Below are 25,621 nucleotides of genomic sequence, written 5' to 3'. Positions count from 1 at the left end.
AGTGGAAGAGAAAGAAATATTACATTTATGGATTTGTGGCAGCTAAAATAGGTAGTAGAAACTGTTGTGCATGAGAGCTAAGGGCCAATCGTGCATTTTCTTATGCCTCTAAGACTTATATTACATTTAATGGGAGATTGGGGCATGCAAAGAACCCTGGATTGAGCCCACACTTCGTAAATGGTTAAATCTATTAAAATAAAAAAACAACAACAACACATCATTAAAAATTAAATGTACACCTCTACCTCGCTATAACGCTGTCCTCGGGAGCCAAAAAAAATCTTACCGTGTTATAGGTGAAACCGCGTTATATCAAACTTGCTTTAATCCACCGGAGTGCGCAGCCCCGCCCCCCTGGGGCCCTGCTTTACCGCGTTATATCGGGTCATGTTATATCGAGGTAGAGGTGTATATCTAAGATTTTACACACATACATTTCTCCATCAGATTCTGGTTCTCCAGAAAAAGGTAAACTTAGTATTAACACAGTGAGGACACATACCTAGCCAACTTGTCTAATATTTCATTTCTCATATAGCTGCTGCATAATGTATTTTGGTCAATAATATCAGCTGTAATAGAAGGCCAGTTAGCCTGTTGAAATGAGGTATGACTATGTGGCTGGGATTCTTCAATCCATGAGCAAATGTTAAGCCAATCATGCTGGGATGTCAGATACATCCAAAGAACCTCAGGATTACAGGACTTGAATTCTGTGTTTAAAAAAAAAAGAAAATCACACACGCACACAACTTTAGGGTAACAGTGAATCCTTTTATAGTCACATATGTACACCCTGTGAATGGATACAAGGTTTCTTCTTTTGCTAATACAATGCTAAATTAAATACACTGTCATAACTAGGTAGAACTTTATGGTGGAAAAACAAAATGTTCCAATATAATAAGCTTTCTGGAACAAAAAACATCATGCAAGTCATTCACAACCTAATAAATTCTTTTGAGAAGTCCTTTTTGGCTAGCCTCTTTCCTCTCTTCCCTAAAGCATCATAGGGTAGACTGATTTTCTTGCTCACATTCTTAAGGCTGGTTCAAATGATTTTCACAAATTTATCTGAGTTTTTTCTCCCAAAACACAAATTAACCTTTCCTCATAATGGAACTGCGAAAATAAAGTGAACCTGACTCTGAGCCTCCCTTTTGCTCTTCCTGAACTCACCACATTTATGCTCCACCAGCCCAAATGCAACTCAGTGCCACAAAGGCACCTTTAGTTTTCAATGTTTAATTTCTTCAACTCCTTGGTACCGGAATACTTGCCTTTATGTGATCTTTTGGGAAGAAGAATCATTTCCTGAATATGCTGATCCCACCACTGACCCCAGTTTAACATAATTCTGTGCTCTCTGTTGTGATTCTGAGGTTTGTCACAGGTCAAGAATGTATCCAAAACAGCTGTGTGACTGGACAGATCTTGTTCTTTTTTCCAATTCCTGAAACTGGCAGAAATATTTACCTATTAAGATGTTTTACTAAACTTCTTACAAACTGTAGTTCACAATATTAATACATTTAACAAATTCATTAACTTTTTGTTATTTATAATTTTTAGTGCTGCTTTACAAGGGATGCCAACAAGATCTGTATCTTCAAAACAGATTTTGGGAATGCTTATAATGTACCTGTATCTTCAGAACAAATGAATGTAAGGGAAGGGGTTGATACTTAATTGCTAGGCACAGTAGTAAATATTCAATGCTGTAAAAACAGAACTGAGATACCATGCACATGCACTGTAATAAGTACACCTCATTTCTACTCTGACTTTCTAGCCATTAGATCAGGTTTTGTCTTTGTCTGCTGGATCAAGAAGTTCATTTTCAAATATTTTTTCTCCATGTAGGTACTCATCCCTTAACCTGATCTTTAAGCTCAAAAGACGTTGATCATTATAAGGCAGGTTTTCTAACCATTTAATTGTTCTCGTGGTTCCTCTCTGAATTCTCTACAGTTCATCAACGTCCTTCTTGAATTGTTGACACCAGAACTGGACTCAGCAGTGGTCACACCAGTGCCAAACAGAGGTCAATTAATCTCTCTACTCCTGCTCGAGATTCCCATTTATGCATCTAAGGATTGCATTAGTCTTTTTTTTTGCCACTGGCAGCATAAGCCACTGTTTTATTTACAGTAGTGATGACATAAAAAGGCTTCCACTAATTTGGCAGTAAGAAGTAAGCCTGGCAGATTTTTTTTTTTTTTTTAATAATTGACATATAAAATCAATTTTAATTGATTTTTAGATTTTTATTAATTTAAATTTTCACAGTTACCAAAAGCTATGGAGGAGCCAGACAATTATTTAATGATAGTAGATGCTGAGATTCAAACAAAGCTTTATAAACCACTAAAAATACAAGTGGTCAACATCACATCGCAATATCTACAGTAAGCATCCTTAAATCAACAAATCATACCTATTTTTACTATTAGCTTGCTAGTCCATTTGTAACAAACCTAATTCCAAAGTCTAAATCACTGGGATTGTGACTCTAAGAAGTTCTCAGGCAAAGAAAGAAAAATGCTGCTTATCTGTAAATTTCTATTATGATCGATGGAAATATTTTTGTTGGTTTGTGTATACAGCAAAATCAATATTTACTGAAATTTGCCATTAAAAATCACATCCTTCTAAGACTAATAATAGACCGAGAGTAGTCTGCAAAGATTTTACACTAAGTTCATGATAACAAGAGTCCTGTCCATGAAGAGCTTCCAGAGCTCTTAAAAACATTTTACACTATGTAACAGGAACCCCATGACACTGTAGTTGGAGAATTACAAAAATCTACGTTTGTTAGCACAGCAAAAACCTATAGAATACACGTCTCAGATTGCCATAGTTCTTAGCATATTAAAAACTGCATCAATGTTGTTCATTTAAGATAAAAAGGCAATTAAACCATGTTACCTTGAAAGAGGCTGTATCTCTTCACTGTCTTGGAAGGATCCTGAATACAAGTTTTCAACCTGATGCACAAAGTCTATCACTGTCTTCTCTTTTTCAGAAAAATAGTTTTCTTCTTGCAACACTTTCACCTGTGAGTACAATTAAAACACTGCCTTGGATCACAAATATACTTCACAAATTATTGTCATGACATAAAAAAGAATGTAATCTTTTTGCTGACTTCTTTGATAATAAAACATTAAGACAGAAGTGATCCGGGGGAAGGAACCTGAGGATCTGTGAGTGAGATGTGTAACGGACCGTGGGTGAAATCCTAGCCCCGCTGAAGTCTAAGAGAGTTTTGACAGCGACTTCAGTGGGATCAGAATTTCATCCTGTGTATAAAGTCATGTAAGAAATACACCAGAGGCAGGATAATCTATCTTGTCAACCAATTTTAACTTCAACAGCAGATGGCAAAAAAAGCAATGATGAATCTAAGACTGGTGCCTGGTTGCAGGGGGCACAATAGAGTTTGTATCAGATGGGTTCTGGAACAGTGAAGAGTGTGTATTCTACATACAGATGTACAAAACGTTAACTGTTCTGTGCAACTGATAATGTAAGTCAGAAAAGCCTTTTCTCCACTTACCAACAAGTTACGTATGTTTTTATCAATAGTGTAGAAACATATCTTGTGCAACTGCTCTTTCACATCAAAACCCTATAAAAAAAAAATCAGATTTCCATTACAGATCACACAGTGTAATACAAATTCTATATGTAGAAGTAGTTTTCATCACTCAAGACAGAACACAGATTGAAGGTGCGTGCTTATGAAAGAAAATATGTGCACCATATTTCCCTCCACAGATCAGAAGAGAGAGAATTCAGTACTTCCATTCCCCTAGTCAGCATATAGCCAACAGAAGTACTGCAAATGCCCTGGGGCCTGTTTGATCTCTCTAATCCCTTTGGATATAAAATGTATAGCCAGCTGTTAGTATTCAAGTCCAGAAAATGCATGCCCCTATGTATACTAAGCATGGGTATACTGAACTCAAAACATAAGGCAATAAGTAGAGAATGTTTTTATGCCATAATATTCTGTTAGCAGTTTCTTTCACTAATCACTAACGGGTAATGCCTCCCCGCCCCGACTCCCGTGGAATTCGGAGGCAGGCCACTGTTGGTGCTGGAGATATCAGGGCTAAACCCTACTCTTCACCTCAGGCCATGAGAAAAATTCTTCCAAAGGCGGAGAAACCCTCCAGCAACTGATTATTATTATTACAAAACCTTGATCTATTAAACTTAAAGCAATTACATGTCTAAATAAGTCTCCCTTTAGAGCAAAACTTTAATTGGTTACAAATTATATTCCAATCATTTCCCAGAATATGGGAGGGTGTGGGGTAACGAGTAGAATGAAGAGAAAAGTTGCTAATGAAGAAAATTATCTGGTAACAAACATTTTTATTCTGCTGCACAACTTCTATCCTCATTCATCACTAATGAGAAGTAGCAAGCAATGAATCACAGAAGTAGCGGGGAAAGGATAAGCAGAGTTATAATTATTATAGTAGAATAATAGGTAGAAATGGAAGATCATCCTATTTAAAGCAAGAGCATTATAATTTAAGGAACAGTGTGGGAAATATTCCGTTGCAAAATGCCATTTCGTCTGTCACAGACTTCTGCGGGAACATATTATTTTGCCAACATTTTATTTGGGAAGAAAAAAAATCTAAACAAAGCTTTTCGATAAGGTTGAAACAGAATGTTTTAGTTTTCTGTTTTGAAACTACTTCATTTAGAATTTATGTATTTTATATCAGATAAAATAAAAATTAACAATAGTGGACCACCTCTGAATTCCACAGATGGAGTGGCATTAAATGTTAGTCATAATGAGAAGAGAAGCTGTGCAGAAGAAAGACAAAGAAGATACCTAGTTAATGTAAAAATGATTAAATTGCATTGGGACAAAGTCATCTCCCATGAGAACACTCTCTAATTCCATTCCCGAAATGCTTTAGTTTGCTAAATGTCTGTCCCTCCGAAGAGTTCTTATGCATTTCACTTCTCTAGAAAGTCTTTTAGGGGCTTTAAGACTAAAAACCCGCAAGGAAACTGTCACGGAGTCCCCGGGCGAGGCTCTGGAACTGCTCCCCACAAAGCCAGGCAGGACTTTGGGGAGCCTCCTCTCCCTTGGAGCAGACTTGTTCAGGGCAAGAAGCTCACACGTCTTCACCTCCTGGGTCTCTCCTTGGAGCATTCAGCATCCTCTGCCCCTCCGTGTGCTTCCCACAGCGAGCCCACGCAGGCGGGGTCCTGGGGAAGCCACAGGGTTCTGCACCCCCACTTTGCAGTCAGATGTGACTCTCAGCCAGCAAAACAGAGGTTTATTCGATGACAGGAACAGGGTCTAAAACAGAGCTTGTAGATACAGCGAACCAGACCCCTCGGCCGGGTCCATTCTGGGGGGCAGTGAGCCAGACCCCTAGGTCTGCACTTCACTCCTTGTCCCCAGGTAGCTCCAGACTAACCACCCCCTCCCGCCCCTCCTCTCTGCTCAGCTCCTTTCCCGGGCCAGGAGGTCAGCTGACGCCTTTGTCTCCAACAAACACCTTCAGCTGGCACCTTTGCAGGGGAGGGGCCCAGGCCATCCGTTTTGGCTAGGAGACAGAGTGCCCGGCATTTAGGGGCACTGGCCCCTTCCTCTGTAGCAATCACACCCCCTTATCCCACCACCTGGATGCGTAAGAACTGCCTAGGGGACACTGAGGCACCAACACAATGTTCAGAGCAAACATTAAGAACATTCCCAGTTCGTCACAGAAACCAGCAAGAGTCAAGAAAAAATAAGGATAAGCTGCTTCCTTTCCCTCTCCTGCAAGGAGAGTTCTACCCAGCTTCTTGATAGATATCCAGATTGAAAAGTTATTATACTGGCAACTTTCACTTCTTTGTAGCTGCATTTTAGACTTGATGGTCTAGGGATTTTTTGTTTTGTTTTGTTTGTTCTTTTTATTCAGACAACACACACACTGAAAAAGCAAGGAAAATACAAAGCAAAACTTTTTACTTCTCTTCTGTACAAACCTGGTAGCAGCATACTGTATCTAAACACTGCAGGCAGAAAGCTAGATTAACTGTATTTAACAAGCTATTAACAACTCCTCATTATTCAACTGAAAGAACTGTCTTTATATTCTTTCCTAACCATTATATCTGTCACAACAAATTCACAGCATATTACATAAGAGTTTTGAAGGAATGTTAGTGGACAATTTTTCCTACAAATAATGTTCATTAGATTATTTAATATTCACAATAAGTTTTGTGTATTCATAACAGCTGTGGGAAGCTAAGAAAAAATCACTTCCAATGTACATGTGTTTGTTTCTTAGCCGTAAGGAAATTCTTTCAGATTTATCAATATTTTAATCACATATCACTCACCATATTCCTTATGAGTTCTGAGGCCTCTTTGACATTACCCTTTAGAAGACTGTCATAAACAAGTTCAAAACCTATTTGAATCAGTTCTTGAAGACTCTGTGCAGGGTTCTGATTCACTCGGAAGAATGTCTGAGCCTCTGGTATTCTGTTGTTTAAAATGGCCTCAAAAATAACTTGCTAAAAGAAAAACAAATAATAATAATAATTTCTACAGATCTGTTCTCCAATACAAATTGCAGGCTAGGTTGCTTACAATCCTTGTGGTCTTTGTTTTGAGCAATTATTTGAATAGCAAATATAAACCAAGTTTATTTAATTTTTGCTTATTTTTTCAGTAGTTTGAAGATAACTCCATGCTGATCATTTCCTTTAAAACATTTCAAGGGAATTTAATATCCCCAAAATGGTTATTTGTTTTTACCTCCGGAGTGAGAGTTTCCCACATTTGGCTTTGTTCTATTCTGGGAATGTCTTCATCAAGATCACATCTTATATCTATGAGATTTCTCTGCTTTCGAGGAAACTTTATCATAAATGTTCTAAGTTCAATAATGTAGGTAGTTAAAATATCCACACATTTCTGGAAACACTCATCGAGTTCTGTAGGGGACAACAGTGGGCCACTTTAATAAAAATGAACGCTACAGCTCTAACCCTTATAGCTCATTAAAATTTAGCATTTATCTCTGATCTCAATGATCACAAAGCACACTGGTACAGAGACCCCAATCTGTGCGGGCAAGCCCATGATATCAGTGGTGCTCCACAAAGGCCCACCTGCAATGATTTAACTGCAAGATCAGAGCCCTAATTTTTTACATTAAAGTTATACAGTATTCAACCAACTCTTATTTAAAAAAGTTACCTTTAAAATATACGAACATTTTAATATAATATTCAAGTTATGAGTATTTTTAGTAAATTCATTGACAGGTCACAGGCAATAAACAAAAAGTCACGAACCCTGACCTGTCCATGACATGCTATAAATACCCTTCACTAAATCTTAGGTGCTGGGGGGTGGGGAGCTCCAGCCAGAGGCATAGCGAGCGCCCTCCGTACCCTCCGACTGGAGGGGGCCCCGCAAGGAAGGGGGCCCCTAAAAGTGGCAAAAAAATGAATGCAACGGTGAAGATGGTGTCAATATTCGTGAAGCGTTTGTTGGTTTTCTTAACATTCATGATACAACTGGCGAGGGCTTATTGGAAGCGTTTCTTGAAAAGGCAAACCACTTAGGAATAGACATTGCTGACATGAGAGGCCAAGCTTATGATAACGGCACAAATATGAGAGGAAAGAATAAAGGAGTTCAAGCCCGCATGCTAGAAATAAATGACCGTGCCTTGTATGTACCATGTGGAGCTCACACTTGGAATCTTGTGATCTCAGACGCGGCAAAGTCATCGAAATATGCCGTTGACTTTTTCGGTAAGGGGCCCCGGACATATGTTCGGAGGGGGCCACGTTCTTTGTTGCTACGGCCCTGGCTCCAGCGGACGCTGCTGCTGCTGCTCTGGGGTGGGGAAGGGTGGGGTGAACTCTGGCAGATGCTGCTGTTCCTGGCGGAGAGGAGGCCTGGGACCCCACTGCTGCTCCAGGGGGGTGGCCCGGGGCCCCGCCGCTGCTGCGGGCAGGGGGCGACCCAGGGCACTGCTGCTGCTCCTAGACTACTGCTCGGGAACAGCAGAGCCTGGGAGCAGCTGCCTGGGGCTGTTCGAGCAGTGGACGGTACGGCTGGCCCTGGGGCCACCCAAGCTTCTCCCGCAGCCCTGGGGTCAGTTGCACCGGATGCTGCAGAGGTCATGGTGATTTCTGTGAAACACTCAGCCTTACTTATAGTGCATAACATGTTAAAATGATTGTCATGGCCTCCCCGTGGCTCTGTGCACTACTGCATGAGATCAGAGTTCAGTTTCTAAGTTATAATCTCTTTTCCCTGCTGTCTGGCAAGGACTATTAAGCACTCTTGAGACAGGAGCTCAGCCTCAGAAGGGAGAGTGAGCCAATGCGTTGGTCCAGGGTTCTCAACATTTCTCCTTCTGTGGTCCCACCAACATGCTATAAAAACTCCATGGCCCAGCTGTGCCACAACAACTGTTTTTCTGTATATCCACTAGATTAAAAGCAAGGCCAGTGTTAAGGGGCAGCAAGCAGGGCAACAGCCCAGAGGCACACACAATAGGGGGCCCTGCGAAGCTAAGTTGCTTGGGTTTCGGCTTCAGCCTCAGCCCCACATTGTGGGGCTTAAGCTTGGGCTTTCTTCCCTGGGCCCCAGCAACTCTAATGCTGGCCCTGCAAAATTCCTGTAGGTTTAGGCAGACCCCCTGAAACCTGTTTGCGGTCCCCAGGGGGCCTTAGACCCCTGGTTGAGAACCACTGTGTTGGTCCACAACAATCCTTTCAGTTGATATGGGGGTAGCATTTACAGGTTTTAAAGAGTCCTACCTTGTTCTCTTTGGCTAGAAAGATCACGATACGAGGCTTTGGAAGTGGGATTGTAACCTGGAGAGCAGGGAAAGGGAAAAGTCTTCCACAGATGAAAGGAGCAGGGGAAATAATACTTAGCTACTTTTTGGAATTCAGGATTAAGAGTTTACAGAGATATCAACTCTTATGTTACACATTGGCCCTTTTAGGGTCCGATCCTACACCCTTATACAAGCAAATCTCCCACTAAGTTCAATGGGGGTTACGCATGAGTTAGGGCTGCATGATCAGACCCCTACTGTCCTCGAGCTTGGTCAGTTATTTATCTTAGTTATTTCAGCTGACGTGCATCTTATTCAGCCTAACTTTTCATTTCCCACTTCCCTGTAAATATGATCTCTGATTCAATCTAATCTCCAGCCCAAATTCATTTGCGAGAGTGAGAATCCTAAGAGAATAGTTTTGAAAAACTTGGAACCTGTGCACAGAGTTTGGGAATCTTAAAAATAAAGATGTGCTATTTAGTTTTTCCTCATGGAAACAAAGCCAGATATATGCTACTACATATTATCCATGTTAGTAATCTTACCTTCTGTGTGGATAAAAATCTCTCTGATTTGTTTGTTAAGGAAAGCCAAGGTAAGGTTTAGCAGCTGCTCAGAGAAGTGTTTACTCTGAGCTTCCAAATCATTTTCTCTGATTGCTGAGCAAAGTAAATCTAAAGCTGGCTTCAATTCTTCCACACCTATAATCATATAGGAAATTAAAACCACACACACAATAAAAGATGATGGATCACACTACATAACAAGACTCAAACTAATAAGCCAGAAAGGTAAGTCACCTAAATCTTTTACATTGTGTAATTAACCCAGTCACACTTTGCAAATACACCACTTTCTTTTCACATTAAAAATGTTTAGAGTAGCACAATATTGGAACACAGCCATGCAGCTTAAATATTGAAAGTCTTGTACAAGTTTTCTCTCATTCACTTCGAGGGGACAAGCCTAGAGAGAGTATTCCCATCCAAACATACACCAGAGTGTGAATAAATGAAGTGGCAATTTGACCAAACAAAAAAAACAACTACTTACAAATAAAAAAAGCAATTAAATTGAAATGTTAATGTTGCTTAAATATTTGACTTACTTTTCAAGTAAAATTGGGGTGTGATATTGGTAGATTGCTCTGGTAAGGAGCAGGCTGAAGTAAGATTGAAAAGATTCTCTTTGCTCTTTAAAAAGAAGTCTACTGTGTCTAGCTGACGGTTCTCCAAACCAGCCTAAAGAAAGATGCAACCACACTGTCACGAATATTCTAAAAAGGTGCATTAGTGAATTACTGATAATATTTTTTCTTTAAGTTCAGTGACAATAAAGTGGAAGCATATGGGACAGAAAAAAAACAAAGCAATGTAGGCACAGTGCCAATTCAGCAATGAATATTATACATCTTATCAGGGTTTAAAAAATAAATAAAACTTGTCGAAGATCCTGGACTGAATAGTCAGACACTTATTAAGGAACTAGTGTAGGCTGACAGTTTTAAAGGCCCAACATTTTACCAGCCATCAGGACTTTTAACCAATGCCCTCATTTAAAAGATCGAACTGCAGCCTTGAAAAATTCTAGAGAGACAAGCAGTTTGTTTGCTTTGCCAGGCAAGTAAATGTTAATGTTGTGCTTGAGCTTATAAGTTTTCATACTGGATCTGTCAGGCTGAAATGGTAAAAGCAAAAATCTAGTACTAGTGACTTGTGAAATATTAACTGTTAAAATCATAGGAAAGAGATAGTTGAAAACATGTTGATTTGGCAGATCAGTATAAATGCTTTCAGGACCAATATTTTTCCATGCACTCATTCAGGGCTCTCGTCCAGGAAAAAAAATTCATTCTCTCTACAGTATGTTAGCCTTTACTTCACATTTCTTTATTTTCTTAGATTTCCAATGCTTGTTTTTTAAATAACTACAATATTCTTGTACTTTTTTTTTTTTTTTTTTACCCTTAAGTGACTGATACACACTTACAAATTCTTAACCTTAACTCAACTTGTTGTGGGGTTTTTTGTTTGTTTCTTGGACTGGTAAAATCATTATTAATGATGAGAGACTAAAATAAGTTATGTATACTACTTTAAGGATATATTCTCCTCATCTATAATAGATAAACTACACTTTATTTTACCTCTAACGCATGTATGGGAATCGAACATCTTCCCCACCCATTGAGATGACAAAGGGAATCTACAATGCCAGCACTTCCATGGATTATCAGTCTATTCAAGAATTCCTCTTGAGTTAAACCAAACAGAATCAAGGACAGTCCATGCTCTAAATAAAAGAACCAAAATGACAGTCAATATATTGTTTACATTTAATATTTTTAAAACTGAACTTTCCATCTGCGATGCCCCTTTATGCCAACTGGAAAAGGGTACATCCATCACACTGTTGAATATGTAGCCAAGCAATGTCCTGTAAAGTATCACATATCTGGTGACATGAATATCGGGTCATGAATATCATTGTGTGATCTATGTATGGGTGGTGTACACACAGTTACGTAGGGGTGCTAGAAATACGTTCTTAAAATAAATTGTGGAAGCAGCTGATAATTAAGTCTGTTCTAGTGAAAGGAATGTGGATTTACCAGTCTGCACAGATCAGGCCAACAGGTGGCCGAGAAAACAGCATGGCTTTATTACTAGCCAAGAACAATGAAAGGTCATTTACCTCTAAGGTAAACAAAGTGATCAAGCCAATTGAGAAAGCAAATTGACCAGAAGATGAAGAAGTGGCTTGGCACCTGCACCCCAAAGAATAAGCAACCAGGGAGAAAAACTTTGTCTGGCTTTACTTATCAAAGAATACATGTCAAAGATTTTCTGGACCATAAAAGGAAAGAGAGGGAACTCCTTCGTTATCCATCACTTTGAGAACAAATGGACCAACACCCTCTGGTTCTACAATTGGAGGATCCTCCTGCCTGAGGGGCTGGAGATGCCGATAGCTTGATGTAAGTGAGAAAGCTGCACAGGCAAAGACTGTAGCTTGCTAAAGTTCAAGTGAGATTTTGTTTTGTTTGTAACCACACTTGTCTCTTTCTCTTGCTCAGTATTACTTAATCTATATTCTTTGTTCATAAATTTATGCTTAGTTTTACTCTGAACCATCTCAGTGCTGTGTATTAAAGTAAGTGGGGTCTTCAGGTAGACTAACAGGTTGGGCTGTGCACAGTCTCTTTGGAAGCAACAGACTTGGTCATTTCTGTGGCTGTCTAGTGATAGAAGCTGGATACTGCAGAGAGACGTCTCTAGAGAACTTGGGAACTGGGGATCACTAAATGTCACCTGCAAGGCAAGGTTATGGCTGGCAGAGCCTCAAAGAGTTTGCTGGTGAGACAGACAGACTGGTACGGCTAGGAGCTGACACCCTTTAAGCACCAGCAAAGCTCTCTCTTGCTGAGGCAGAGAGGTAACACAGCAGCTTATGTTTCTGGGCTCTCTGAGGAGAGAATGTCACACCATCATCTTTTCACATCCATCTTACTAATTTTACTACAACTTTCAAAAGCAAACATCTCTAAACTCACAACTTAAGTATATAAACATAAAAGTTACACAGTGAAATAAATTCTCATACAAAATAATAAGTATTTTAATCAAAACTAAAAATACATCAATTTGAGATACTTGCATGACAATCTAGTGTCCCATTCCTGAAAGAAATCCTCAAGTCCAAACACTGCCAAGAAATCAGTCACAAGCAAAATCCTTCTCCACTGAAATATACTATTACATGTGCTCATGTCCAGGAGAAGCAGAAGAGAACACAAGAATGTAGTATGAAGCCTGGCCTACACTACGCTTTTAAACTGAATTGAGCAGCGTTACACCGATTTAACCCTGCACCCGTCCACACAACGAGGCCCTTTATATCGATATAAAGGGCTCTTTAAATCGATTTCTGTACTCCTCCCCGACGAGAGGAGTAGCGCCAAAATCGGTATTGCCATGTCGGATTAGGGTTAGTGTGGCCGCAAATCGATGGTATTGGCCTCCAGGCGGTATTCCACAGTGCACCATTGTGACTGCTCTGGAAAGTAATCTGAACTCGGATGCATTGGCCAGGTAGACAGGAAAAGCCCCGCAAACTTTTGAATTTAATTTCCTGTTTGCCCAGCATCGGAGCTCTGATCACATCATATGGTGGCGATGCCAGTCCCACATCCAAAACAGAACTCCAGCATGGGGAAACCGTACAGGGATACTGATCTGACGCTGTATGGGGAGACCAATCTTCTATCAGAGCTTCCGTTACAGAAGATGAAAAATGCCAAAGCATTGAAAAAAAATCTTCCAGGCTACAACAGTTGAGTCATAGTCAAACTCGTGACAAGCGGCTAACTTGCGAAAGCCAAACGAATCAAATGGCACCGCTCATCCCCGGAGCGAGGAGAGGGGGTACCGAGGACCTCCAGCCTATCCCCACATCCCTCAGTCTCCGAAAAGCATCTTGCATTCTTGCGAGCCTCCAGTGCCCCTTTAACGGGTCCAAAAACTCATCTTTCCTGGCGCGTGTTCTCACGGTATACTCGTGTCATCTCTTACACCATCCCCTCACCCCCCCCCGACATGAAGAAGGAAAAAAACAAAAAGTTTCTCCACCTTTTTTAGTGTTACCCCCTATCTGTCTACCATGCATGCCTCGCTGGTAGACAGGGGTGCTGCAACTCGCTGACACCAGCATACCCCTTCCCCGCGTGGCCAATGGTACACCACATATGACTGCCTCATCCCACCACCCATCATCAGCCCGTGAGTGCTTCCTGCTGGCCTCGTGGTAGGTCAGCCCGGTTCGGGCGCCTGGGTAAAAATGGAAAGCACTCCTGGTCATTCTCCCCGCAGATGGTACAGAACGGCTGGTAACCCTTCATCATAGCAACTGGAGCCTGAGTTCCATCAGCCCCCCACCCTTGCATGTTCTAAGAAAAGATTCTCATACTGCCTGGACTATCATAGCAGCGAGGCTGGACTCCTCTCCCCCCATCCTTTAAGTCCTGCCTGGACTATCATAGCAGCTGGAGCGCTTCCTCCCCCTCATTTATTCACTACAAAAAGTCAGCATTCATTCCTAGCATTCTTTTAGTACTTCATCACACAAAGGGGGACATTGCCACGGTAGCCCAGGAGGTTGGGGGAGGAGGGAAGCATAGGGTGCGAGTTTTGCAGGGCAGCACCCGTAGAAGGCAGCAGCCTCATCATTTCTGCAGGATCTCTGCGGGCTTCTGACACGGAGCGCCTGCTCGTCTGATCACAAGTACACTTCCCCCATATCTAGGCCAGGACTCCTGACTTTTTAGACAAAACATAAAGAAGCAATGACCCGCGCGGGCAGTCGGATTCCATTTTTCGCTCCATGCCGCCCCCAGCCGACCTTCCAGTGATGCCCCAGCCAGGAGCCACCCATCTCGACAGCAGCAGACGGTACAAACGATGATAATGTATACAATATTCACAGCCAATAAAATGGCATGGCAGACGGTGCAATAGGGATGGTAACTGTCTCTGCTACCTTGCAAAAGCAAATGAATGCTGCTGTGTAGCAAAGCAGTACCACATGTGTCAGCAGCATCCAGTACACATACGGTGACAGTGACAAAAGGCAAAACAGGCTCCACGGTTGCCATGCTATGGCGTCTGCCAGGGCAATCCTGAGGAAAAGAGCGCAAAATGATTGTCTGCTGTTGCTTTCACGGAGGAAGGATTCAGTGACGACATTTACCCAGAATCACCCGCGACACTGTTTTTGCATTGGGATCTCAACCCAGAATTCCAATGGGCAGGGAAGACTGCGGGAACTATGGGATAGCTACGGGATAGCTACCCACAGTGCAATGCTCCGGAAATCAACGTTAGCCTCGGTACATAGATGCACACCGCCGAATTAATGTGCTTAGTGTGTCCGCATGCACTCGACTTTATACAATCTGTTTTACAAAACCGGTTTATGTAAAATCGGAATAAACCCGTAGTGTAGACATACCCTGAGTCAGAGAATCAAGTGACACAGCAGAGGACCATTGTTTGGAAGGCATCCTGGGCAGAGTGATTTACCTACATAAATATCCATAGAACCTGTGTTTTCCTACCTAATATTTATGTTTGCAGTGTTGTTGTAGCAGCCTTGTTCCAAGGATATGACAGAGACAAGTTAGGTGAGGTAATATCTTTTATTGGAGCAACTTCTATTGGTGGAAGGTATACACTTTTGAGCTACACAGAGCTTTCCTTCCTCCTTGTCCCTCCCATCAACAGAAGTTGGTCCAGTAAAAGATAATATCTCACCTATCTTCTCTCTCCTGGTACTAAGTCAGAGAGGTTCAGGGATTCAGGAGAAAAAAAACAATCATTGGTTTAAGGTCATATTCAGATATTCAAAACATAAAATTCTCCAGCAGATAAAGGAATGCATTTAACAAACTAGTTAATACGATGTACACTATACTAAGAATATCAGCTAGTAGGCAGATTCGGGTTTCATAATGAAGATCCATGGAGGAAAAAAAACTCACTAAACACTCCACGGAGTTTGCATGTGTGACCTATGAGGAAAGCATGAACTACCTGCTTGTGCAGCAACTACAAAAGGCCCATTCCTAGATCAAAAGAGGCTCCCATTAGCTCACTTCACAGCAAAAGTAAAAACATCCACGCTGGGGGTACCATAAAGAGAAACTAAGGGAAAATACAGGGGAAACAAAGCAGCCAAAACAGAAAGGAAAAATGCACTGAAGAAAGAGCCCCCAATCAGATTCAGGGCCACAGGCCATGAGTAGGGTTGCCAATCCTCCAGGGTTGGCCTGGAGTCTCCCAGAATCAGCATTGATCTCCAGGAGACCACTGAAAGCAATCCAGGAGATTTTAAGAAAATTACATTATGTCATGCTGGCGCGAAAAAAATCTCCTGGAATAGCTTCAGTCAGAGTTAGCAACCCTAGCCATGAAGAAGGGTCCACATTTTATGGGACAAACTCTACCTTCAAATATAGCATACACAACTCCCAGTGGAGTTTATATGAGGTACAAATGTATAACTCAAAGCAGGATCTGGCACTAAACTTTTCATGAAGCCCCTCACTTACAACAAGACATATGATGAATCACTGTCTTTGAAACTTAATGTTCCAAATGGCAGGGTTTAAAATAAAGCATAGATTTAGCAAATATAACTGTACTTCCTATCTAAACCCTGAAAATAAAATTGGATGGTTATAGATTTTTCTGTACAATGTAATTATTCACTGTAACTGGGAAATTCATACTAAATCAGTATATCAAAAAATTACAAACTATGAGCCAATTTGTTAAATTTACAGTATCTGTTAAAACAGGGCCACAAAGCTCTGGTAGGGCCCTATACGACACTCACCCTCAGCAGAAAAGCGTTATGAATTGGAGAGAATCATATTAGGTAGACAGGGGAAGCATATTGTTAGTACAGACCAAAATGTTTTCAACAGAAGTCTTCACCATATTAGGAAAACCAAAAAACTCACCTGTCTGAATGACACACAACTGCTCCTCTCCACTGCAATCCACATAAATACAATTTTTGCCAATGTGATAATATGTCACATCTTGCGTCTCTAAGTCCCACAGAGCAACAGTCAATCCTTTGTCACCTGCTGATAATGCAAACAGTGCACTAAATCCTGTCACAGATTTACACTCAAGTTTCATCGTTTCTTCTAGGCCTCCCGGACGGATTTTTTTCCATTGTCTTCCTACATCATTGATATTTGCATAATCTTTCCTTGTTGATTTGGAAAGGATATAGGCAATGTCTTGTGGTATGGAGGACAAGATCTTCTCAGATTTGTCACAGATTTTATTATCATAATGTTCAAGATGGGGAAGGTACTGGTACCAAGGAAAGCAAATATTAGGCACCAAGTTTGGAGAGTCAGGTCTCTTTGATGTGTTATATAGCGAGGACAAGTGTGCTTTCCATGACCTCGAGAAAGAAAGAAAAATGTACAACCACCAAAATCATGACAATGAAAGTAATTTACAGGCTTCAATTTTAAAAGGTTACTTTGACCAAAAACCATAAACTAAGATTTATGGACAAGATCCAAAATCCTGCACTCCACCCTCAAAATACTGGCAAAGTAATCTAAAACTATTTTAATACTAATTATTTACTTCGTGGCTAAAAGATAGGAAACAAAGGGTAGGAATAAATGGTCAGTTCTCATAATGGAGAAAGATAAATAGCAGGGTCTTCCAAGAATTTGTATTGGGACCTGTGCTGTTCAGCATATTCATAAATGATCTGGAAAAGGGAGTGAACAGTGAAGAGGCAAAATTTGCAGAGGATACAAAATTACTCAAGCTAGTTAAGTCCAAAGTTGCAAAGGGAATTACAAAGGGATCTCATTAAACTGAGTAACAAAATGGCAGATGAAATTCAATGTTGATAAAGTTAAGTAATGCACACTGGAAAACATCATCATGTAAAATGATAGGATCTAAATTAGCTATTGCCAGTCAATAAAGATCTTGAATCGTTCTCTGAAAACATCTGCTTAATGTACAGTGGCAGTCAAAAAAGCTAATAGAATGTTCGGAAGCATTAGGAAAAGGATAGATAAGACAGAAAATATCAAAATGCTGGCATACAATGCCATGGTATGCCCACACCTTGAATACTGCATGCAGTTTTGGTTGCCTTTCTCAAAAAATGATTTATTACAATCGGAAAAGGTGCAGAGATGGGCAACAACAATGATTAGGAGTATGGAACAGCTTCTGCATTAGGAGAGATTAAAAAGACTGGGACTATTCGTCTTTGAAAATGGATGACTACAGGGAGATATGATAGAGGTCTATAAAATCATGAATGACGTGGAGAACGGGAATAGGGAAGTGTTATTTACTCTTTCACATAATACTAGAACTAGGAATCACCTGATGGAATTAATAGGCAGCAAGTTTAAAAGAAACAAAAGAAAGTACTTCTTTACACAATGCACAGTCCATCTGTGGAACTCTTTGCCATGGTATGTGGTGAAGGCCAAAAGTGTAAGTGGGTTCAAAAAAGAATTAGATAAGTTCCTGCAGAATAGGTTCATCAATGGTAAGGTCTGGGATGCCACCCTATGCTTCAGGTGTTCCTAAGTCTCTGACTGCCATAAACTGGGACTGGACAAAAGGGAATGGATCACTCAATTACTCTGTTCTGTTCATTCCCTCTGAAACATCTGGCACTGGCCACTTTCGGAAGACAGGATACTGGTCTGACACAGTATGGCCATTCTTAAGGACGAGGATATGTATTCATCTATGTCAAGCATACAAAAAGTTCTGGGGGAACTTGTAATAGGACACCATGTCTGTCGGTACTGGTTAAAATCTAAGTCAAGGTAGTATGACAAGGACACTATTGTCTCAAGGTTGGTTAGTGGCCTACAGAAAATGGACCGAGATTGTCTAATTAATTCCCTAGCAGTGGCCTAAGGACCACATCATTTTTAAATTAAGATGAGCTAACAAATTTGTGCACAGCTGATTTCAGAACTTGCTAAATTTGTAATTAAAATTAAGTAGTCTAGTAATATGTGAATCACCTAGATCAGTGGCACTCAACTTATTTGATTGTGCCCCCTTCGTGTCTGTAGTTTACACCCCTTCCAGCCCCCACAAGTACATATACTGATTTTAAAAAAACAAATCTAACATGCAACTCTCACTAAATATTAAAAACAGTAAGTCATTGATTCAAACAGAGCCATGTAATAAGCTCAAAAACAAAACTGATTGCGGTCAATGCTTACAATTAAATGTGCACACCTTGTCATAGCAAACAGATTAACGTACAGATGGCAACAACTTTGTATAATACTATGGAAGCTTAAGAGAAATCCATCAAAATGCACAGTGCTATCTAGAGTCAAATGCATAGCGCCATCTGAAGGAGGACCTTATGTGTCTGGAGGAATGAGCTTCGCTAATTATTCATTGTTGTGGGTAAAATGTGCAGTGTTTTCCTAAAGCTTCTCACGCCCCCTCAGAATACATTCCATGCCTCCCCAGGGAGGTCTGCCCCCTAATTTGAGAACCTCTGACCTAGATTACGATGCAGTAGAAACTGTAACAGCTTGTGCCAGAAGGTATTTATATTTACATACCTGTCTGTCCGGAAAGAAAACCTTGTAAGTTTCATGCTGCAGTCAGAGCTAGCAAGATCATCCTCATCAATTCCTTCCAGTCGTGTTACAGGAAGATTTTGAAAAATTTTCTTACAAAATAAATGCCCAGGGAATTCTCTGCAAATAGAGATATTAAAAATAACTTAAGTTACACTGCCTCCAAACCTTTTAATGACTTTTTAAAATGCAAATTTTTACATTTATTCTATACAGTCACAAAATTATTCTGATGAAAAACTGGAAGATAATATTGCAGAGAAGTGGTCCTCTCTCTAAATTCAACAGCATTTCATATAAATGCATTCACATAATACAAACCTAGAGTATGATTCTGCAGTCTTCTTTCAGGTGGGCAATTCTTGCAGGGTCAAATCTTCACTCAGCAATTATCAAATAGAGGTGATAAATTTAAATTGCTAAGCAGTTCCAATATAATACCTGTAGATACTTCAAGGAGCTGCTACTACACAATGTTATCTGAAAAACCACAATATATCCCTCAGTTCCTCTAGCAATAGTACGTGAAGACTATTGTTCTGCTTGCTCAAGTGGAAGAACATATGTGGAAGCACGCTGATTTGCAAACTCTGAAGAAACATGATTTTTTAATATGCTTTTACTATATCTTGGGCCCAGTCCGACCCAAATGGACACTAATGGGAATTTGGATTCTGACCGCAACAGATGCAAGATTGGCAATAATTTAAAACCAGCTAGCCTCATAAAAATGTATTTTAAAATTCTGTAGCAAACATACCTGAAATACAAATTTAGATCAATAGAAATGGCACAATTAGAGGAATTAACAACCACGGCGACGTTGAGATCGTGCGACACCTTTACCAAAGTGAGGGGAGATAAGATGGTTGTATCCTTGTTCTCATCCTCCACATTTGCTTGGAAGAGTGCAACGTCAACATCTGCTAGACGCACACCATCTACTGTATCAAATATGTCTTTACGCCAAAGTCAAAGAAAGTGACAGGTTTCAAACTATTCAACAAGCAAAGAATACGTAACAAAATAGGTCAGTGAATTTCTTGTATTTTTGTTTCCCAAGGTAAGTGTACATGTATATAGTCTTCAAGTTCTTGCACAGCAAGATATTTATAATTATTAATTTTTCTGATGTTTCACAGTAGCACTCAAAGGCCCAATCAGGATTAGAGCCACATTGCGCTAGGTGCTGTACAAATGCAAAGTGTGCCATATGCCCTGCTTCATACAAAACTGACAGTCAATTTAATTAGAAACTCTATGCCAATAGAGCACACATTGAACACCATTTCTATATCCACTCTCCCTGCTGCCCCAAACTTCACTCTTTGACGTGTTTTTGATTATAAAAGCAAAACTGTGCAAAGTACAGTTTTAATTAACAATGACTAGAGGAGAAGAGGTCTTTTTAAATTTTGGCAGTACAAATGGCAAGGTTGTTGAAATAACAGATTGAGTGGATTGAAACTGAAGTAAAACAATCTCTCTGAATAGTAATTAACGTAATGAATATTGGAGTATTGGTGAGAGACTGCTTGAAAAATGTTCACAAGCCTATTTTTGAATTCTGGACAAGAGCATGGAGTAGGAGCATTAACAAGAAGTCAGCCACCAAAAATGATGGAATGGACTCCAGTCTCTCATGAGAAACTGTACCACTGCTATTTAGCAGGACAACGAGCTACAGAATTTGATCAAATCCGAATGACTGTATCTAGTTGTCTTGGAAAGTACAACCTATAAATTGCTTCAAACAAATATGTTGACGTTACTAGTATAAGTCTGTTAAAACCATTAGGAATGTAATTAAAAATCAATTAAAATCTAAATACTATTAAAAAACCCTGAACCTCTCTAAATGTGCATTCACATTTTTTTGGCAATTGCTTATTGCAAAACACAGTTGGAAGAACAAAATAATCGGATTAAACAGTTTAAGAAAAATTAGCTGGGAATAGAGATAGCTGAACAGTTTGTAAAACAAATGGCTATCATCCTGCCACAAGAGACCAAAAAGTTGGCATCTACAGTGTAATAATGAAGCTCCACTGGCCTGGTGAGACTGTGTTGGTACTTGTACTTTTCACACTGAACTATGCTATCACATGGACTAGATGGATGAAATAACGTCAAAATAGCAAGGCTTGAATTTCCTTCACAAAATGTGTGTTTAATCCTCAAAGGGTTTCAAGAAATATTTTTTTCCTGTTATCCACATTCTTTTTCTTCACAGTATGACTTTACTTTTTTTGATCAATTATATTGGGAAACAGTGTCCATTGCAAAGGATACATATCCAGCCAGAGTTATCTAACAAAAATAGAACCCCTCTACAAAAGTTCACATCTGTTATTCTTTCCAAAGCTTGTGGAGACAAATCAAGGATAAAGCAGTCAAGTGCCTGTAATTCTGTATCTTCTCCAGGAAAATCAAGGTGCACAAGAATAAAGTTATTCAACAGTAGCAAAGATGTGTTCTTTTTAAATGACAGAATCCTCACAGACGTTATTGAAGAAAGACCTGTAAAATTATTTTTAAAGAATCAATTTTTTTTACATATCCAAATTGGTCATTTTGATTCGAGAGACACTTTATAGCTTAAATTCATTGTCTTAGCCTTTTGATCAATGTAGTGTGCCAAGATCACTGAGGTCAGAATAGTTTCAAGAATAGCACTAATTTGTTTAACCAACTTCTACTACACAAAGACAACATGAGGAACACAAAACAACATTTTGATAGGCACTAAAAATACTAATTTTGAAAATAAAATATTTTAGCAAGGAGACTTCAGGGCAGGGGATCTTAAAGTTATTTAATGTTTCACGGCCCCAATCCTGCAAAGGTTTACACAGCTGCTTAACTATGTACTGTGACTTCAACAGGCTAGTCACTGTGTAAAGTTAAGCATGCGCTTATGTCTCTGCAGGATCACGGAGAATAGTCTCAACTATAGTACCTTATTTTCATTTGATAAGGTGAAGTGCATGACCATCTGTAATATTTATATCATTGCCATTTCAACAAATTCATTAGCATTACTGATGAGTTCCAAACCCATAACATTAAAAATGACAGCATGAAAATATTTTACACTTTCCTAAGGGCCCGATCCTGCAGACCATTCTTATGTTAATAGTTGTTGCAGGATTGGGTCCATAATCACCAAGAGCTTAAAAATATGGAATATACATTGTAAGTACTCACTAATATTTTTAACTTCCAGAAGTTTTTTAAGTCTCTTTTCATTCCAGCTGTACAAGGCAGTTGTGTCAGATTTTCCATCCTCTCTATTGAGCTCATAGACAAACAGGTCATTGTTTTTACTAAGAGCCAGGAGTTTTGGCTTGTTTCCTTGTGGATCATTATTTTCTGCATCCTCCCACATGAAGCTATATTTAATAACAATATTTAATGTTACATTTATTCACATTATTCTCTTCCAATTTCAGCAGATTCCACAGTTCAGAAAACATAACAAAACAGTTTAAAAATACCCAGTGTGGTGTTTTATTCACACACACACACACACACAAAACTAGGGCACTGACAAAAAAAACAGTGAAATATACACACACAAACTGCTATCAAACGTCCAAAATAAACACTAACAAGGAAAAATATTTTCTTGCTCTTTTATCTATTTTAGTTATACTAAAGTGTTACTTGTAACAACAATAGGCACAACGCTTTCATAATGTGATTTTTAAGCTGTCAGTGATGCTTCAATATTCAGGCAGGCTTTAACAGTTTGTCGTCTTCCAAGCCAGAGGAGATTGCCACGCTTCAGAAAGAAAAGGTGGGTGAAATAATTCCTTGTATTGGACCAACTTATATTGGTGAGAGAGAGACAAGCTTTCCAGCTCCTACACAGTGACAGAGCTCTTCTTCAGGTCTGGGAAAAGTTCTCCCAGGGTCACAGCAAATGCAAGGTGGAACAGATAGCTTAGCAATAAGTAGTTAGCACATATTGGAAAAGCCATTCCAGGGAGACAAGTATCAAAGGAGTAGCTGTGTTAGTCTGTGTCCACAAAAACAAGGCGTCATCCAGTGGCACTTTAAAGACTAATAGATTTATTTGGGCATAAGCGTTCGTGGGTAAAAAACCCGCTTTATCAGATGTATGTATCTGAAAAAGTGGGTTTTTTACCCATGAAAACTTATACCCAAATAAATCTGTTAGTTTTTAAGGTGCCACCAGACTCCTCGTTTTTATCCCAGGGATAAAACCCTCTGCAATCAAAGGACAAACAGAGGGGGCTAGTGGGTCACAGCAAGCCCGCTCCCAGTTCTATATCGTGATGCCAACTTTTCCCAATCTAGCGCTAAAAATTTCCCAAATCTGGTGAAAAATTCCCAGATAAAAGTTTTTTTACAGTGCTTCTATATCCTGGGAAATTTCCCCAAACCTGGGGATTTGTGAGTAAAATGTTTCAACTTGGGAAATTGGGAAATTTCATTCAAAACGTTTTACTCAAAAAAGCCCAGATTTTGGGGAAATTTCCCAGGATACAGAAGCACTGCCCTCTGCAGTCTCGCTCCTTCCATTAAGTCTCCCACATTTCGGGCTGTGAGGGTTTGGGGACGGCCCTGGAGAACACGCTTTGCTTCTGCCCTGTGGCGATCAGCAAAACAACACCCAGCAGATGGAGAAACCCGGACACGTCAGCGCGCCGCCCAACAACCTGAGACCGCGTTAAAGGGCCGACAGCAGCAGACTGCAGCGCGCCGCCCGGAGCGCGGCTCGGACCCCGGCCTGCCAGTCCCACGCGCCGCGCCGCGCCGCGGATCCTGGGCTCGACGGGACCCCCAGCCCCTGCGCTCGGCCCCGCCACTTACTCCGCCCATGGTCCCGGGATGGGGCTGCCGCAGGCCCGGCCAGCCCTGCCACAAGCCAGGGACCTGAGGTGGAGCCCCCGCGAGACCAGCAGGCTTCCCAGAGCGTCCTGCGCCCTGTTGAGCTTGGCCTGGGCAGTGTCCGCCTGGGGGCTCCGGGCCTCCCGGGCGAGGGGCACCAGCAGCACCCGCAGCGCCCCCTTCGCGCCCTCCATCCTCCTAGGGGCCGCCAGCCAGCTCTCCCCCAGACCGAACTTCCGGCTTCAGCGGGGGGACAAGGGCCACGGCCATCTTGCACAGGACACTACTTCCGGCCAGTCTGACGCAAGAGGACGACGAGACTCGCTGGGTCTGAGGAAACCCGGAAATCTCTTCGCTTTAGGACGTGGTCATTCCACTGAGACTACATCTCCCAGAATGCCCTGCGGTAAAGACTAGCTCTTGCCGCCACAGGGAGCATTGCATGCTGGGATTTGTAGTCTTCGTGCGTACTAGCTATTGAAAGTGGTAGTCTATGAGGCCACGCCACAATGAGACGCGTTGTCTGCTCAGATCATGAGGATCTCTGGATCGGTTGCTTACTAGCTAGTCCATTTTAGATGAAGCATTATATGCTGTGACTTCTGTTTTCAATGGGCTCCTAACCTCAGATGCAGTCTTAGTCACTGAGCCTGGGGGGGACACACATTTGACCAAGTAGTCGGGACTCAAGGAGTTTAGAAGGGGCCTAGAACCTGGCTCAAACTTAACAGGTAACTTCCATTGTCCAACCATCCATTTTGTAACTCCTAACTGGTTTGACCTTGACTAATCATTTTGTAATGGAAATGAAGCTTACCACTTTATCAGTTGCTTTCTGAAAATCTTACAGGGTACTAATATTTGAAAGTAGCATGATTTCTCAAAGCAGAGTGCCAGAAACTTTTTACTCTGCTCCTGTGCATGTGTTAACATTATCATTTATTTGAGAAGAAACCCTCAAATTTAATAGGTTCAAAATATCCTAAAACATTCCCATGACTCCTTCCCCCACAAAGACATTCCATAATAAAATTTCCTGGTGTAAAATACGCACTGGCAATAAAACAATAACACCTAGTAGTCCTCCAAAGCAAGTACTACAACAGTATTTAAATTCCAGCAGATAGATTGTGCACCTCACAAACTATAAAGTCAAAGGCTGGTTTAACTGGGATTATAGATGTGTATGTATCTATGATGCAAGGCTGTTCTTCAGTTAACCTATTTCTTGCTCTCACTGCAGGAAAAGCAGAGGAGCAATAATCCCAACAAATGGTTTATATCTGGGACTTTATGTCTGCTGCAGCCTCTATTTTAGATGCTGATCAGTTTTGTACTGTATTGTACACTGGCCCCCATTCCGCATTGAGTTGGCAGCTGCAAGGAAGGGGACTGTGTCAGTAGAGGTTGTTGCAAGATCAGTGCCTAGGTACCACTCTTGCCCTGTGCTGGATGGAATTTCAGACCTGCTCAAATCCAGACTGTTTCAACTACCAGCCACTAAACTACAGTACAAATGAACTGACAGCACTGAGAGATTTCTCTAGATCCCCCAACTGTCCCATCCTCCTCCAGTGGTCAACTAGCAACCCCCCCAGTTTTGCCAATGTAGTCGTTTTCCAACCCTTCTTTCCGCCTCCCCGTAAATTCAAACAGCCTCTCTAATTTCAATTCCTGGGGAAGACTCTGCTACTGACATCTCTAGAATGTGCTGTGTCACCGTGCAGGGGTAGAACCCCACACA

At 40.8% G+C, this 25,621-nt stretch overlaps 1 protein-coding gene across 2 annotated transcripts in view; it reads right to left on the bottom strand.

The window, feature by feature from the left end:
- Positions 1-24,231, bottom strand: part of SPG11 (SPG11 vesicle trafficking associated, spatacsin) — an 87,987-nt gene extending 63,756 nt beyond the window's left edge. For both annotated transcript variants that reach the window (XM_032764355.2, XM_032764353.2), the window contains exons 1-15: positions 23,860-24,231; positions 22,228-22,412; positions 21,313-21,540; positions 19,781-19,979; positions 19,003-19,140; positions 16,369-16,826; positions 10,996-11,141; positions 9,958-10,090; positions 9,395-9,550; positions 6,800-6,978; positions 6,379-6,555; positions 3,566-3,637; positions 2,935-3,062; positions 1,284-1,462; positions 506-716 (exon numbers count right to left, since the gene is read on the bottom strand). In XM_032764355.2, the coding sequence (XP_032620246.1) occupies positions 506-716; positions 1,284-1,462; positions 2,935-3,062; positions 3,566-3,637; positions 6,379-6,555; positions 6,800-6,978; positions 9,395-9,550; positions 9,958-10,090; positions 10,996-11,141; positions 16,369-16,826; positions 19,003-19,140; positions 19,781-19,979; positions 21,313-21,540; positions 22,228-22,412; positions 23,860-24,071 (2,801 nt within the window). In that variant the 5' untranslated portion in view covers positions 24,072-24,231. The remainder of the gene's footprint in view (positions 1-505; positions 717-1,283; positions 1,463-2,934; positions 3,063-3,565; positions 3,638-6,378; positions 6,556-6,799; positions 6,979-9,394; positions 9,551-9,957; positions 10,091-10,995; positions 11,142-16,368; positions 16,827-19,002; positions 19,141-19,780; positions 19,980-21,312; positions 21,541-22,227; positions 22,413-23,859) is intronic.
- Positions 24,232-25,621: the final 1,390 nt, after the last annotated feature.

The sequence above is a fragment of the Chelonoidis abingdonii genome, chromosome 9 (assembly GCF_003597395.2).
Source record: "Chelonoidis abingdonii isolate Lonesome George chromosome 9, CheloAbing_2.0, whole genome shotgun sequence".
Classification (NCBI taxonomy): domain Eukaryota; kingdom Metazoa; phylum Chordata; order Testudines; family Testudinidae; genus Chelonoidis; species Chelonoidis abingdonii.
The sequence above is the reverse complement of the archived record's forward strand: the minus strand, read 5'-3'. Positions and strand labels throughout refer to the sequence as shown.